Raw genomic sequence first — 16,557 nt, forward strand, 5'->3', positions numbered from 1 at the left:
AGCTCACTGTTTTCCCCTCTCCCAGCCTCACCTGGAGGCCAAAGCAGCCACAGCAGCAGGTCCTGCATCCCTCTGAGCATCCCTCAGTGCTCCTCGGGGTCACTGCCCAGCTCTCCTCCCATCTGGAATCCCATTTGGAATCCCATTTGGAATCCCAGCCAGCTCCAGAGGGTATTTCTGATCACATCCTGCCACGCATCAGGGCACAGGCAGAACTCACCACTCACAGACACAAAAGCTGCCACACATGAAAGGGAAAAATGAACTCACCCAGCAGAGAGGCTCCAAAAAAGGGCAGTGATTTTATTCCCCTCAGTACAGAATATTCTTTACAGGTTCTCTTAAAAAAAAAACCAACTCTATAGACACACAGAGATAGTGTTGTGCATTTCAGGTGGAAATCTCTAGGAAAGGAGAAAGGGCAATGTACAGAGAAATCCTCACACTCCATCCTGCAGTTTTTTGGGGAGATCAGAGCTGCCTACAGCCCCTGCTGGCTCCTGCCTCCCCCTGTGCCTGCAGCACCAATCCTGCTCATTCCCTCCAGCCCAAGAGGCTGCTGCAGCACACAGGATCAAGGCAGCCATGGGCACAGCCCTTGTGAGATGTCAAACTGCTCTGAACACCACTTTGCAGGATCCACAGAGCACAGGTTTTATTAAGGACATGATGAGTCAGCTCCACGAGTCCTCCACACCTTCTCACACTCACACTCGGGGGGGAAAAAAATATCAAATCTAAGTCAGAGTCACTCAGCTGCTTCCTAATGAATTCTTCCAGCTGACAGAGAGGTTTTTTCTTCCTCCCTGTGAGCAGTTTTAAGGGAGTTCTAAAGAGCTATCTGGGGAATGAATTAGTGCTCCAAACCCAAGTTACAAATCTATAAAACAGATTAGTACATTTCACATAAGGCCACAAACACTGCAAGATGTCAGTGTGACTAGTTAGGACCATTAAACTTAACCTTTGAATTAGCATAAGCTTTCTACCTCCGTTGGTTCTTTTCAGTTCCAGGGGGAGATGGAGCTTCCTGAGCCCCCTGGGAGCTGTTGGGGAGAAGGGCTGGGAGCACCACTGGGAGGGACAGCCAGCTATTGCTGCTGCCTGCCCCAACCCCCTGGAATCAGCAATAGCAGCACAGATACCAGCGTGGCTTCCAGGCAGGAATCACTCCTGGGCAGGCAGATCCTCTGGGAACACAGATCTGTGCTGCTGCTGCTCCTCCCATCCTGGCTGAACAAATCCTTCCTCCCCCGAGTTTGGTTTGAGGTGCAGCAGAGCTTTAGGATCTGCAGAGGTGAGGCAGAGCTGCAGCATGGCCAGGGTGAGCTCTTTTTGGGTCAACAGCTTCTGCTGAGAAGTTCAGGCACTGCTTCCCTCGACCATTCGGACCAGTTTGAGTTCTAAAGTGCAAAACTTGGTAAAGTCTTTGGGTTCAAAAGCCTCAATTCCCCGCAGAGCCAGGGCTGGAGGGGTGACTGACAGCTGTGACAGTGCCTCAGACAGTCACACAAAGCCACAGCTCGGCTCCTCTCGGGTTTCACCCTGTCAGCAGCTGCTGCACAGCTCCTCCCCAGCCCGGGCAGGTGATGTGTTGTTCCAGAATGCAGGGATTAGTGACAGTCCTGCTGGGAGCTGCAGCCCTGGCTGGGGATCCCCCCGGGGGGCTTTGGTGCTGCAGGGCTGTTGGCAGAGAACAGGCACTGCTGAAGGTCCTCCCGAGCTGTAATCCCACCGAGGTGCTTCCCACACCTCCCAGGAACTCATGTAAACCGTGAATAAATATGTCCAAGAGCATCTCGTGGTTTAGAGACAAGCAAGGTATAAAAATCTGCGTTTTTTGGAAGCTTTGGTCTGAACTGGGCTGTGACATCCTGGAGAGCCCTTGGGAGATTCCCTGGAGCAGCACAATCCACAGGCTCTGAGTGGCTCTGGAGAGCTGCTGGCTGAGCTCAGAACATGAACAGATCGTCCTTCTCTGCTGGGCTGGAGTCGATTTTGTTCCAATCCACAGGGGACAGAGTCTCTGCACTCTGGATGTCCTGAGCTGTCAGCCCTGTGTCCAACACCTGAGGGTTTGTTCTGGACTGAGCCAGCCTGAGGGGGAAAACAGAGTGAAAAACAGGGTAAAACTCAGGGTAAACACAGGGTAAAACAAGGGTAAAATACAGGGTAAAACACAGGGTAAAACAGAGAGAAACACAGGGTAAAATGGGTAAAATACAGGGTAAAACATGGAGTAAAACAGAGAGAAACACAGGGTAAACCAGGTAAAATACAGGGTCAAACACAGGGTCAAACTGAGTGAAACAGAGTAAAACAGGGTAAAACAGAGGGAAACACAGGGTAAAACAAGGGTAAAATACAGGGTAAAATACAGAAGGAAACATGGAAGAAACACAGAGTGAAAGACATGGGAAACACAGGAAACACAGAAGAAATACAGGAGGAAACACAGAGGGAAACACAGAGGAAGCACAGAGGGAAACACAGAGGAAGCACAGAGGAAGCCCCCAGTGCAGCTCACCCCCTGCTGTTCCATGCCTGCTGCACCCCAGCACTGCAGCTCAGCTCTCAGCTCTGCCCCAGCATCACCTCCTGGCTCAGCTGATGTCTGACAGCCCAGGCTGAGCTGGGAGAGCTTTGCATCCCAGATGTTCCACAGAACACGACTGAGCTTCACTTTGTTGTTGTGTGATTTAAACACCTCTGGGAAAATGCTGCAGCACCAGGGCTGGAGGTCAACTCACACATTTGGGCCAAAAAAAGCTGATATTAACCCCAGCTTTCAATAAGGAAAGTGCCCAGCGAGGATGATGTGGCAGGAATGGTTTCGGGAGCACTGGAGGATGAGCAGCCCAAGCTGTGAGTCACCAGAGGGTGATGTGACAGCTCAGCAATGCCAAACCAAACCCAAACCAAACCCAAACCCAGACCCAGCCACGTCTGCTGCACTGAGCAGGGCAAGGCTGAGCACACAGAGCCAGCAGGCCATAAATCAGCCCTTCAGCAGCCCCAGCCTGAGCTGAGCCTGCAGGGAAGTGGAAGCTGTAAATCATCCCTGAGAGCCAAACAAGACCCCAAGGGCTGAGCAGGAACTGCTGCAAACCCTTCTCCTCCTGCCTCCCTCCTGCAGCACCTCCCAGCCCGAGCAGGAGGAGGAGGAGGAGGAGGAGGAAGGTCAAATCCACATAAATCACACCACCCCCAGCAGCACAGGCAGGAAAACCCACCAGAGAGGAAACAGATTTGTTTGGCTTTGCTAGGCTGCTCAGCACGTGCAGGGAAGCTTTGGTTTGGAGTAAAAAATGGAATAAACCCCATGAACTGAGTGCCACACACTGGATTTGTGGGCTGAGGAAGAGCAAAGCCCTCAGTGGCACACGCTGGACCAGCAGCCTGGAACAGCCTGGGCGAGTGGGAGCAGAGACAGTTGGGGAATTGAATTCCCTAACACACACAGCCTCCCTCCGTCCTTAAAAGGTTGTCAAAATATTTGGCTTATCAGGCAGCCTTAAAGCCTATCTTTCAATTACCAGCTGAGGCACTGCTGGGGCAGCTGCCTAGGTCAGATCACAGCCCTGATTAGATTAAGGAGCATTATTAAAAGCCAAGCAGCAGCCAAGTCCCTGGGGCTGAACTGGGAAGGGAGTTATGAGAATTACCTTGAAAACGCCTCGTCGAGACCATCATCCATTTCCTTTGTTAAAAGATAAAAAGAGAGACAAGGAGTTGCTAAGAGAGCTGCACAAAAGTGTGTTTGGAGATGAGGCTCTGCACTCCAGCTCTGCACAGAAAATCTGTGAGTGCCTCCATCACCTCCTCTGCAATCTGCAGCTTTTCTCTCCCTCTGCCCCAGCTCCAGGGGAAAAGGGAACTCCAGGGGTTTGGTTTTGTCCCTCCATCCCAGCCAGGCTGGTTCTGCCCCCAGGATTAACCCATTCCTCACTCCCCCAGCCCCATTCCTGGACAGAGCTCCAGGCAGCCCTGGGGTGTTTGTGGATCAGGAGCACCAGGGCAGCTCTGCAGTGGCACAAAGGGATCCTAAAAGCAGCTCTGGGATCCTTTACCCCTGCTCTGCTCTGCTCCCAGGTTCTCCATGCTCTGTGTGAGGCTTTGCTCTGGACACACTGGACTGTTCCCAAAACCCAGTGAGGCACTTACAGACTTAATGTAATTAAGAAGTAAAGTCTGCAAACTCTGTAAGCAGGCAGGGATTGGAGATTGCTGATAAACCTCCAGGATTTGATTTAGGCTTAGGGCTGATCTGCAGGTTTAACCTGGAAAGCCTCAGGCTGGCCAGGCTCGAGGAGCAAGCTCCAGGCAGAGGCATTTCCCCAAAATTCAGCAGGCAGGGGATCTCCAGAGAGGGGCTGAGGTGGGGATTGGATCCCAGGATCAAAGAGCAGCCCCAGCCTGGTTGGGGATCAGAGAATCACGGAATGGTTTGGGTTGGGAAGGACCTTAAAGATCATCTCATTCCACCCCTGCCATATCAGGGACACCTCCCACTGTCCCAGGCTGCTCCCAGCCCTGTCCAGCCTGGCCTTGGACACTGCCAGGGATCCAGGGGCACCACAGCTTCTCTGGGAATTCCATCCCAGCTCCTCACCACCCTCCCAGGGAGGAATTCCTTCCCAATCCCACCTAAACCCACCCCTTCCAGAGCAGAGGATGCTGGAGGCTCCCTGATGGATGAACCCCCAGGGCTGAATCATTACTTTCCCATCAGAGCTCCATGAAACAATTAAGGCTGAGGACATTTCCAAGAAGCATCCAAGCTCCCACAGCCACCAACAGGAGCAGGGGAAAATAAGCAATAATGACCATAAATACAACCTGGTTTCAGCGAGCAGTAAACAAAAGCCATCAACAATGATTTTTCCCCCTGAACAGAGCAGTTAGGTGGTCTCTCAATTAAGTGACAAACCACTGAGAAATGCTGCTCCAGAGCAAGGAATATTCAATTACCTGACAGCAGCGTTTTTCACAGCCCTTTGCCATCCTGTTCATTTATTCCCCAAGCCTAAAAAGGGCAGCAGCCACTTGAGCACTCATCGATCATTCCCAGCTGCAGGCAGCTCTGAGCAGCTCAGCCACCCCTCAGCTCCTGGGTTTTGCCAGGAGAAGCCCTGGGATGGAGCTGGAGCTCTGCTGGAGCTCTCCAGGCTCTCCTTACCCACACCACGTTGTTGTTGACCGAGGGGTTTGGCCCGAAGCTGCTGTTGTCCAGCTGGGGGGACTCAGGGCTGCCCAGGGGGGACCTGGCAGGGTCCTCGAAATCCAGCAGGTTCCCCGTGGCTGCTGCTGGGAGCAGAGCAGAGAGAGGATAAGGGGAGAGGGAGAGAGACACAGCCTGGCCTTGCTGCAGGAATCACTGCCCCTCAGCAGGGCAACCAAGTTCCTTCAGGATGGACACACATTTGGGCACTGAGGAGCTGCATCCAGCCCATGGTGGGTTGGGTTATCCAGGATGTCCATGTCAGCCACCTGAGGATCTCCCAGAGGGGATGCAGGGGAGGTTTTTCCCTCCAGCAGCCTTTGGGAAACCTCCTGGGTGCCTATTTATGGTCAGGTGAGCCCCAGGCCATCCCATTCCCAGGTGGGAACAACAACATCCCCAGCTCATTTCACAGAGCTGCACCAGGATCTGAGGGGCAAACCCTGCCCCGGGGGAGGTTCAGAGCCTGGGGTGCTCAGGGAAGCCTCCAAGCCCACCCTGGGGTGGATGCAGGAGCCCCTGGATGATGCTGGAGCTCCATTCCTACATCCACAGCAGCCCCAGGCTGGACTTCTCCCAGTGTGCCACCCTTTGGGAGAGATTCCTCCAGTGCTGAGCCTTCCCAGGAAGAAGCAAGTTGTGCCAGCCTGGAAGGAAGCCCAGTTTAATGCTATTTTCCTCCGTGCCAAATCCTCTTATCTCCGTGGCCAGCATGGCAGAAGGATTAGCCTTTTGTCCCACTTCTCCCTGTCTTGTACCTACAGAGCACCCCAGGCCAGGCCCTGAATGCTGAGGGCATTTTTATGGAATTATTTTGATTTATCACTGAATCCCCTCCTCATGGGGAGCTGGATGTGCTCCTCCCCCAGCCCAGGTGAGTGTTTGGGGTCTGAAACAACCCCAAAGCCCAGCTCGGGATGTGCAGATCCAGGCTAAGCCCTTAAGGACATTACATCAATTGGCCTGGGGCAGGACTAAACAGATCCGGGGTGGCAGCAGGGGATGCTTGAGGGGAGAAGGAAACACTCAGCTGGCAGCCAAGGACTGCTGGGACACAAGTGCTGCTCCTCTGGGCCTGCAGAGCTCCCCCAGGAGCTTGTCCTGCTCAGGGAAAATCCCTCAGGCTGTTCAGGGAGAATCCCACATCCCTGAGGCTGTTCAGGGAAAATCTTCCATCCCTGAGGCTGTTCCCTGCCCTGTTCAGGGAAAATCCCAAATCCCTCAAGCTGTTCCCTTCCTGTTCAGGGAGAATCCCACATCCCTGAGGCTGTTCAGGGAACATCTCCCATCCCTGAGGCTGTTCCCTGCCCCATTCAGATAAAATCCCAAACCCCCGAGGCTGCTCCAGCTGGGAACAGCCCTGCCAGGGTGACTCACGTGGGACAGGATGGGCAGGAGGTTCTGAGCCAGGGCTGCTCGTCCCTTCTGCCTCCAGGATGGATCTTTCCCGCTTTTCCTTCTCTGCAACAGAAGGAAATCCCATCAGGGCCGGTTAGGGAGGAGGGCTGGGGACAGCTGAGCCACCTCTGGGTGCTTCTGTCACCTCAAGGAAGGAAGGTGGAGCAGAAATGCCAGCAGGGCTCTGAGCAGCACAGCAGCAGGAAAGCACAAAACCTGCTGGGTTTACAAGCTGCCAGAGAAACCTGGAAATGTGGAAGGTGAGGGGAAAAAAAGGCACTTGGAAGCTGGAGAAACACCAAAGCCATTCCCTGAACTGGGGATAAACTCACCTTCCTTTGCTGCCTGCCAGAGCTCGAAGGCGATTTTGAAGGCTTGGGCCACGGTGAGGGTGACAGCCTGGGCCTGCAGGGGACAGAGGGGACATCGGTGGGTCTGGAATCACTGAGAGGTTCTGCTCTGCCCATCAGGGTTAACCTGATCTGAGCAGCCCCAGGGCTGGGCAGGAAAACCAAATATTGCTGGAGCTCCGAGTAGGTGGTGCAGACACATCCCAGTGCCAGGGCAGGAGGGGACACAGGGACATGGAGGGATGGATGGGGACAGCAGCTGCCCCAGGCAGGCTCTCCCTGCTCCACACCTCACTGGGACCCAAACCAGCTCCAGGCTCAGCCCCACAGCTCTCTGAGGGATGTGACTCCAAACCCTGCAGCTGCCATGGGAACCACCAGAACCACCAGCATGTCCCAGGGCTGAGAGCCTGGAGGTCCCAGGGAGCTCAGCAGGGACAGCCTGGCACGGCCACAGCCACCAGGATGCTCCAAGGCGTGGGACAGCAGGAACCTGCAGCTGCAGGCAGGACAGGACCAACCCCAGGCTGGAGTCTCACTGCCCCAGAGCAGCAGGCTGGGATTGTCCTGAGCCAGCCTGGCCAGGGCAGCAGCAGGGACAGCCTGGGCAGCACTGCAGCCACCCAGCCTGGCTGCTGGGATGGATCAGCAGTGACATCCCTGAGCAGCACTGCAGCCACCCAGCCTGGCTGCTGGGATGGATCAGCAGTGACAGGAACACCAGGAGCAGCAGGCAGAGCTCAGGAGCAGCTCAGGCACAGAGAGGAGAACTCCCCACGCTCTGCCACAGCCTCGGGCTGAGTTTGTTTTACCAAATTGTGAATTCAACACACCCAGAGCCACGGCTGGAACCTGCCAGGATGGGATGTTGGGGACACAGCAGGACACAGCATCCCCAAAAACCCAGCAGGACCTGTGCAGGGAGGGCGAGGAGACCCCAAAGCCATCAGTGCTAATTAAGGCAGAGAAACAGGAGAGCTCATTAGAATGTGGGAGTTATTTACATCCTTGATGGAAGTGCAAATGCTTTATGGCAAAAAACCTTAAATATGGTAATTAAGTATGAAACTCCTCACAGCTGTTTACAATTTAAGCTGTCACATCTGAATCAAGTTTAATAGAGCCAGCCACCGTTGAGAATTACCCACCAACTAAAAATATGGACTAATTACAAGGCTGGGACTGGGAGCTGTGGTGCTGCCCTGGGGAGGGCTGGTTCCCCCTCGGGGAGCAGGGATCACCTCACCAGCAGGATGAGTTCTACAGACTAGGAAAAAAGGAAATTATTCCTAGTTTTTGGCCACAAAAGCCTTTGGAGAACTTTATTTGGAGGGAGAGCTGATGTAGCGCTGAGATAATTCTTTTAGCACCAGGAAGATTTAAATTTTAATTTGCAGAGAGAGGCTTATCTTGGCTGTGCAAGGATGGAGCACACGGCGAGGAAAGGAGACAACTTGTAGCTCCCATTATCCTCTCCACGGGAAAAAGGGAGCTGGGAGAGGCACAGAATATTGAGAGAGCTGTGGTGGCTCCTGGGGGCTCCTGCTTGGTGCACAGGGTGGGAATGACCCCCAGAGGGTTGTCCCTGAGGATTTGGGACATCCCAACCCCTGCAAGAGGCACCAGGGGAGGATTTCTGGGGGCAGAGGGTCTGACCTGCCCTCCTCTGCCCTAAACCCTTCCTGGCAGGGGGAGAAGACTCAAATCCCAGCTCTGGCTACACCAAACACCCCCAGGGCTCTCCCTGCCCCACTCCTCAGCAGTGCCAGGGCCCTGGGGCTCTGAACCAGCAGGAGAAAATCCCACAGGTGGTTCAAAGCCAGAGCCAGGCTCTCCTGCACCCAGCTCTGCTCACAGCAGGGTGAACACAACCCCAGCTGGGAAGATATTGATAAAATATTGACAAGATATTGATAAAATTATCCATGGAGCTCCATGGCACGGAAAGACCAGGAGCAGAGGGACACTGGGAGCTCTCCCTGGCCCTGCTCTCAGCCCTGCAGCCCCTCTGTGCCTCCTGCTGGCCCTGCACTGACCATTTTCCGTTTGGTGCAGAGGAAGGCGTGGCACTCCAGGTTCTCATTGAGCTGGTTCTGGGCAATGTAGGCAAACACCTTATCGTGGGTCTTGTCTGCCGTGCAGTAGGAAATCCTGAAAGACACAACGAGATGGGGTTGGGGCACTGAGAGGCTCCAAACCCCCCTGGGGCTGCCAGGAGCCTTGCCAGCTGCAGAGGAGCACAGGGATGGTACCACTCCTGCCCAGGGTGGAGGAGATGATGCTCCTGGGCAGTGAGGGAAGCCAGGAGAGATCCACAGGCACCACAGAGAGTGGAGAGAAGAGAAGAAAGATTTTCACCTTGTGGGAAAGGACAGGGAGAGATTCCAGCAGCTCAGCACCTCCCAAGTGCTCTGCCTTGGGAAGAGATTCTCACTCAGGTTTTCCTTGGAGGGGAAGAAAGGAGAAGGAAGCTGTTCCCAGCCTAGGATTTAGTCTCCAGGCTCAAAGCAGGGAAAGAAATGGATGCCTGAGAAAGGCTGAAATTCAGCTCTGGGATGCACAGGATGCTGTGAGACCCCTGAGCACAGGGAAGGAGGCTCAGCCTGCTCACTGGAGCATCCCCAGGATCTCCAGGTCTGCTGGGCAGGGCTGACTCTGCAATGCCAAGCCAGGCTCTGGAAGAGCAACAGGATGAGAAGTTTGGGGAGCTCAAGAAAGAGAAGACTCCAGGAAAGAGAGAACTCCAGGAAAAAGTGGGATGTTTCAGTGGGAATTCCTCCACAGCCCCATGTTGTCCTTCAGCTCCTGCTCTGCTCTCCCCAAGAGTTGGCAGGGAGGCTTCAAAAAGCCACATTTAAAGCTCATTTACACCACATCAGCTCCTTCCCTGTGAGGCTGTCCCTGCCCCATGGCCTCTGTGCTGTTTTCCAGAGCTCAGCTGTGCTCTGGGGAGTTCACTCCTTCCTCCCATTCCTCCCAAATCCCCGTGGTCACTCTGCTAATTGTGACAAAGCCATGCGAGGTCACAGTGCTGCCACATGGCCCTTCCAGCACCCCCTGGATCAATCCTGCACGGGCACAAATCCAGGCATGGATAACTCTGCCCTGCCTCTGACAGGAGCCCCAGGCCTTTGGCAGCACATCCAGGGACAGTGGCTGGGATTGAGCCACACCAGGGTGCAGGGACAAACCCTGAGCCAGCCCCAAACCCCAAATCCCCACAGGATGCAGAGGAAAGCCCCAAGGCAGCCCCAAACCCATTCAGGATGCAGGGAAAAGCCCCTTGCTCACCAAACCCAAACCCACCTGTAGATGGAGATGTTCTCGATGAGCTCGTTGGTGTTGCTGTCGTTCAGCACAATCCCGCGGGGTGACACCTTCAGGGTCACCTTCTGCAGCTTCTTGCCACTGGCTTTTGCCTTTGGGAGGAAGAGAGGGAGGGGAAGTTGCAGGTTTTTAGCACTGCCATGCCCAGAGCTGCCCCTCTGAGCTCCCTCAGCCCTGGGCTGTATTTAAAGGCTCTGCCAGCATTTCCCATTCCACGGAGAATTCCCTCCTTCCCTGGCCCAGCTCAGCACATGCCAGGAGAGCATCCAGCCCTGCCCAGAGCCCTTCCCACCCCATTGAGCTTTGTGATGGTGAAAGCACAGCTGGGGCTCTGCTTCATTCACTTTTACAAGGGCTTAAAGGAGAGATCATTTCAGCCAGAGCCTGGTGAGCTGGGGAGGCTCTGAGCTGGAGGAGGGCTGGGAATGGATCAGGGAGTGGCTGGGAATTGATCAGGGAATGGCTGGGAATGGATCAGGGAATGGCTGGGAATGGATCAGGGAATGGCTGGGAATCAGGGAATGGCCGGGAATCAGTCCCCCTGAGGTGACAGTGGGACAGTGACTGCTGGCTGGCAGTTGGAAGGAGCTGTCCTGCTCCCTTCCCCTCTAAACCCTCCAAATCCTGGCAGGAAAGCCCAGCAGGGCACTGGCCACACTCCAAAGGCTGTCCCTGCCTGGCTGAGGGGACAAAGCCCCGGGGCAGGGTGACTGCAGCAGGTCAGAGCCTTCTCACCCACCCAGGGCCAGCCAGCCTTATCACAGGGAGCCAGAGCTGCACAGCACCAGCCTTCCTTCCCAGCCCAGGGGCAGGGCTGAGCCCAAGGGCTTCCCAGGGCCTGAACTGTCTGCAGTTCCACCCACAGCTCTGGAGGGGCTGGAGCTGGGATCCTGAGCTCCTGGAGCTGCAAATTCTGACTCCCCTAGAGCTGCAATTCTGACTCCCCCAGAGCTGTGATCCTGAGCTCCTAAACCTGCCATCCTGAGCTCCTGGAGCTGTGATCCTGAGCCCCTAGAGCTGCAATTCTGGCTACCCTGGAGCTGCAATCCTGAGTTTCTAAACCTGCAATCCTGACCCCCTAAACCTGCAATTCTGTCTCCCCTGGAGCTGCAATCCTGACCCCCCTTATCCTGCAATCCTGGCCCCCCCAGCCCCAAATCCCTGCCCAGCAAGGCTCCCCCGAGGAGCAGAGCCACCAGAGCCACTAGAGCCACCCAGGGCCACCCAGGACACTCACGGTGGCCACGATCCGTTTGACAGCAGCTGCAGAGAGCTCCTCTCCCTTGGGCTGCTCCACCAGGGTCATGCCCATGTACTTGAGGCTGAAGAGCATCCCCTCCAGCAGCGTCTCCCGCGTGTCTGTCCAGTTCTCGGGCAGCTCTGCGGACACAGGAAAGCTCCTGGACTCACAGGGACATCCCTGGGGGTCAGCTGTGGGTTCAGCTCTGCCTGAACCCCGTGCTGGGGGCTTGGAGGAGGAGATGGGGCAGAAAGCTGGCTGTGAGAGGAGGCAGCAGCACTTGAGCCATGCAGAGCTCACGTGGGAGCTTCCCCAGCAGCAAATCAACCCCAAAATGCTTTCCAGGAGCCACAACAAACAGCAGCCACCCTTTGGGATCCACCAGTGTCACTGGGAGCAGCCAGGCTCCCAGCAGAACCCAGGGGACACCAGGGCAGGGCTCAGTGTCACCCTGTGACCCTACAGAGCATCCCCTGCCCAGGAGGATCAGATGGGATTTGAGCTCAGCCCAGGCAGGGCAGGAGGCAGTGAGGAGCTGAGCTGGGAAATGAGTGACCTGAGCAGCCCCACAAGGACAGCACCCCGGGCTCCTCCCTGAGCTGCTGGGGGGTCAGGAGGGTTCCAAACACAGGGGTCAGCATGGGGCCAAGGAGAAAGTCAGGTGGGTTTTCCTAAGGCTGAGATTCCACCCCAGGAGCCAACATGCTGACCTGGGCTGTGCAGCTCCTGCTGAAGGAGGCAAAACCCCCCAGCCTGGGAGGGATGAGCTCCTGAGCACAGCCACAGCCCTGGGGTGTCACTGTCCCCAGCTCAGCCTCCTGCAGGCCAACTGCACAGCCCTGCACCCCTGGGGGGTTACCTGGGCACACCTGGGGGGTTACCTGGGCACACCTGGGGGGTTACCTGGGCACACCTGGGCACACCTGGGCACACCTGGGGGGTTACCTGGGCACACCTGGTCAGGAGCCCTGCAGGGCAGGATGGCAGATCAGCCATGGAAACGCTGCCACCACTGCCAGGCTGGGCCCTGGGACAGGGCTGTGGCCATGAGGGGACCCCAGGGGACAGGAGTGTCACCCACCACCCCTGGAGAGGGAAAGGCAGAGCCGAGAGCAGGTGGGACGTTCAGCTGATGTCCCAGCTGGAAACACAGGCAGCCAGGATTTCCCAAAATCCAGGGGGGCTGCCTGTGTCCCCCGGGGTGCTGCCTGTGTCCCCAGCCTCGGCTGCAGCCAGGGGACCCTGCTGGGCTCCAGGGTGGCTCCTGTGACAAGGGCGGTCCCTGGTCCCCAGTGTGACCCCCTGAGCACCCTGGTGACAGCCCTGGGCAGCGGTTTGAATGCCACCCGAGGGGAAGGGCAGCCCGGGGACAGCGACACTGCTCCTCACATCCTGTGCTGCACCACCAGCGCCCCCGCGGCACCCGGGTCACTCTGTGTCACCCGCTGTCACCCTGTGTCACCCTGTGCCACCCGCTGTCACCCGGCACAGGGCACCGGGGGCTTGGCAAGGTCACAGCGCCCCGAGGGCCATCTCTGCCGGGCACAACCCGCGGGTCAGTGCCACCACCCTTGTCACAGAGCCCCCCAGCTGTCCCCAAGCCACCCCCTCCGTGTCCCGCTCCGCTTATCCTCCGTGCCAGGTGTGACACGCCAGGTCAATCCCCTCGGATTAGCGACAGCGCCAGTTCGCTGTCACCTCGGGGGGTGCGGGGTGACCCCCCTGGCCCGGGAGGGCTGGCAGGGCTCGGTGGCCACTCGCCACGGGGCCATGGCCACTCGCCACGCGGCCATCGACCGGGCGGCGACGAGGTCGGCGAGTGCCCGCCGGGCTGGGGGACAGCGACACGGCACAGGGACACAGCGACAGGGACACAGGGACAGGGACACCCCCAGCCGCCCCGCCAGCCCAGGGAGAGGGGCGCAGGAGCTAAGGGGTGCGCGGCGGGGTGGAGCAAAGCGAGCGGCAGAAAGTGGAGCTGGAGGGAGAAAAAGTGCAGAAAGAGCCGCGGGAGAGCTGGAGAGCGGCGGGCAGGAGCGCAGGGGGATGGGATGGGATGGGAGGGAAGGGCAGAGCAGCGACAGGAGCTCCGAGAGGGACAAGTGACCGCGGGGAGCAGAGCAGCGGCGGGACAAGGGGGTCCGGGAGGGTCTCTGGCTCACTCTTGTGTCTGCCGCCGGCCCAGGAGGGTTTGTGCACGCTGGGGCTCCTCAGCAGCGCCCTGCCCGCCGACCGCAGCGCGTCCATCCCGCCCTGCCCTGCCTGCCCTCCCCGCCGCCCGGCCCAGCCAAACTTTCCTGCGGCGCCAGCGCTGACCGCGTCCGGGGGCGGGGCTATGCTAATGAGCGTGACGTCACGGGACACGCCCCGGACACGCCCACCCCCGGGCCGCTGGCCCCAAAGCTCCGCGGGGTCCCCGGAGAGCGTGCTGTCCCCAAATCGCCATGGTGACCCCAAATCTCCGGGGTGTCCCAAATCTCCGGGGTGTCCCCAAAGTTCTGCGGGGTCCCCGAAGAGCGTGCTGTCCCCAAATCGCCATGGTGACCCCAAATCTCTGCAGTGTCCCCAAAGTTCCGCGGAGTCCCGAAAGAGTGTGGTGTCCCAAAATTTCCGGGGTGTCTCCAAAGCTCCGCGGTGTCCCCAGATCTCTGGAGTGTCCCCAGATTCTGTGGTGTCCCTAAAGAGCGCAGTGTCCCCAAATTGCCATGGTGTCCCCAGAGCTCCGCAGGGTCCCCAAAGAGCATGGTGTCCCCAAAGAACGTGGTGTCCCCAAATTCTGTGGAGACACTGAGACTCAGTCACACCCGGGGGCTGCAGTTTCTCCCCAAAATTTGGGGCTGCTGTGGATCTTCCCCCCTGGACACCCCCAGTCACCCCCAGGCACCCCCAGCTCCACGTGGATTCCCTTTTCCCACCTTTCCCACTCAAACCCAGGGTGGCAAACCCCCTCCCCACTCAGGTGACCCCAAAAGTCGTGTTTGCCCCACAAGGGGTTTGATCTCCCTGCCCTGGGGTGGAGAATGAATGAGATATTTGGAAATCCTGCCCGCTGGAGCTCCAGGCTGGGCAAATGTCACCTGAGTGTCACCAAGTGCTCCCAGCTCGGCCTGAGCGTCACTGAGTGGGAGATTAAGGCTTTCCAAATTAAAGGGATGATAACGAGGAGGTTAAACCCCATATTTGGGATTTGGAGAATAAAGCCTCTCAAAGCCTATTATTCACAGAAACATTAGTGTAATTGAAAATCCTCCTTTTTAGTTCGTTTTTAAGCTTCCCCTGTCACGTTTGTCACTGGGAGGTGAGGCACAGGAGTCACCCTGAGCTCCTCCCTGGGACACGAGTGGGTGATCCCAAAACTCCCACTGGATTGAATCTGAATCTGATTGAATCCCCACTTTTGGAACCTGAGCACCTCAGGGTGAGCTGGGGATTGCTGACCAGCTCTGGGAAGGAGAAACTTCCCCCAGCTCAGAGCACCAACACCCCAAAATCCCCCAAAATCGCTGTGTCAGGAGCACAAGTGAGCAATCCCACAGCTCCTGCTCCGTGCAAAGCCCTCAGTAAGCATCCCTGCTGGTGGGCAGCAGCACTCAGAGCTGGAGAGCAGCGATTTGAACTCCAACATTTTTGTGAACTGGATGAGCTCAGCTCCCCCAGCTCACTGCTCCGGGGGTTTCTCATTCCCAAATCCTGGAAAATTCAGGTTTGGTGATGAACTCGGGATGAGCCAGGCTGGGAAAGGCCCTGCAGGGATGGAGAGCTGGGATTTCAATAATCCCAGAGGCTCCTGAGCTCCCCAGCTCTGCTGCTCCTTCCCACCAGGCCACCATCCCAAAGGGGACATCCCCAGTGTCCCTGCTGCCACCACCCTCTCCAGCCCCTTCTGGGCTGTCCTCTGTCCCTCTGGGGTTTTTTGGGAGCCCCAGGGCAGTGCTGCCTCACCCAGCTGAGTTTCCCCACTGAACCCATCCTGGGTCTCCCACAGTTCCACCCAAACTGACCTCCCTGGAGTTTAAAATATCCTCCTTGTGGGAAAAAAAAACTGCAATTTTCATCTCCCCCAGGAAAATCAGCTCGAAATCGCTGCTCCACACCCATTTCCCTGGGTGGAGAAACCCTGGGTCAGGCAGCTCCTGAGCAGCAGGGAAGCCAAGCCGAGTTTATTTATTTATTAATTTTAATTTCCCAGCGTGCTGAGCCTGGCAGAGCAGCAATTTTTGGGTAAATCTCCCTGCTCTGTGTCCCTGGGGGAGCAGCACAGGGCTGATCACCCTCCTGCCACCCCAAATTCCCTGTCCCCTCTCCCCATGAGCTCTTTCCACACAGATTTTCCTCCCAGGGTTGTTTTCAGCATCACCCAAACGCAGGAATTTGCAGCTCCTCTGCTCACCTCACCTCCAGCATCACCTCCTTTGTCCAGGAAACACAGAAATCCTCCTCACTTCCTCCCCCCGCAGCATTTACAGCAAAATCAACCCAGCTTTTCAGGAAAACTTCTGCATTTCGAGGAAACTTCTGCATTTTTCCGCCCTGCTGATGTGTTTTCCCAGCTGGTGTGTTTTCCCTGAATTTTTCTGAGCAATCCTTCCAAGGAACACGCAGCCAAGTCCACCCAGGAGGGTGGCAGCTCGTTAGCTCCCTGCTTTAATTAATGAAGTCAGCACGGCCAGGGACACCCCAACCCCCAGGCTTTGCTCTCCTCAAAGAGCATTTATGGCAAATTATCATCTCCGGGGTGTTCAGAGGTGATCCCTAAAGGAAATCTGAGCTTCAGCTCCACCAAACCCAACCCCAGCTCCCTCCTGATCCATTGGCACCTCAGCTGAGAGGCTCCTGCCTGATTCCTGCCTGACAAAACCACCAATTGCTGACATTTCCCACTGTTCCCCTTCCTCTGACATTTCATTAAGGAGCAAATAATGCCAAACGTGCTCCCGGTGACATTTGCTGGCCCTGAGGTGGCTCTGATGGAGGGAGAGCTTGGCGAGGGGACATCCCTGTGCCCAGGACCCCAAATGTCC

The 16,557-nt window shown here is 56.8% G+C and overlaps 1 protein-coding gene across 2 annotated transcripts; it reads right to left on the reverse strand.

The window, feature by feature from the left end:
• Positions 1 to 283: 283 nt before the first annotated feature.
• Positions 284 to 13,803, reverse strand: LDLRAP1 (low density lipoprotein receptor adaptor protein 1). Of its 2 annotated transcripts, none has more exons than XM_085081336.1 (9): positions 13,699 to 13,803; positions 11,534 to 11,676; positions 10,276 to 10,388; positions 9,006 to 9,120; positions 6,952 to 7,024; positions 6,599 to 6,682; positions 5,180 to 5,304; positions 3,666 to 3,700; positions 284 to 2,097 (listed from the first exon to the last, which is right to left on the reverse strand). In XM_085081336.1, exons 1-9 carry the CDS (start codon positions 13,781 to 13,783, stop codon positions 1,953 to 1,955), a joined length of 918 nt encoding a protein of 305 aa, XP_084937462.1. In that variant the 5' UTR covers positions 13,784 to 13,803; the 3' UTR covers positions 284 to 1,952. The 2 variants fall into 2 exon arrangements, with proteins under 2 accessions (XP_084937462.1, XP_084937461.1); XM_085081335.1 differs by having other exon boundaries at positions 5,180 to 5,307.
• Positions 13,804 to 16,557: the final 2,754 nt, after the last annotated feature.

Source organism: Lichenostomus cassidix, chromosome 23, assembly GCF_008360975.1.
Source record: "Lichenostomus cassidix isolate B80296 chromosome 23, HeHo_3.0, whole genome shotgun sequence".
Taxonomy (NCBI): domain Eukaryota; kingdom Metazoa; phylum Chordata; class Aves; order Passeriformes; family Meliphagidae; genus Lichenostomus; species Lichenostomus cassidix.

Excerpts from the sequence above, each read along its gene's own strand:
- LDLRAP1 (XM_085081335.1), bottom strand. The coding sequence starts at position 13,783 with ATGGACGCGCTGCGGTCGGCGGGCAGGGCGCTGCTGAGGAGCCCCAGC. Across the intron at positions 11,677-13,698 it reads GGCCGGCGGCAGACACAAGA|AGCTGCCCGAGAACTGGACA; the intron begins GTGAGCCAGAGA and ends CTGTGTCCGCAG. Across the intron at positions 9,121-10,275 it reads GAGAACATCTCCATCTACAG|GATTTCCTACTGCACGGCAG; the intron begins GTGGGTTTGGGT and ends TGTGTCTTTCAG.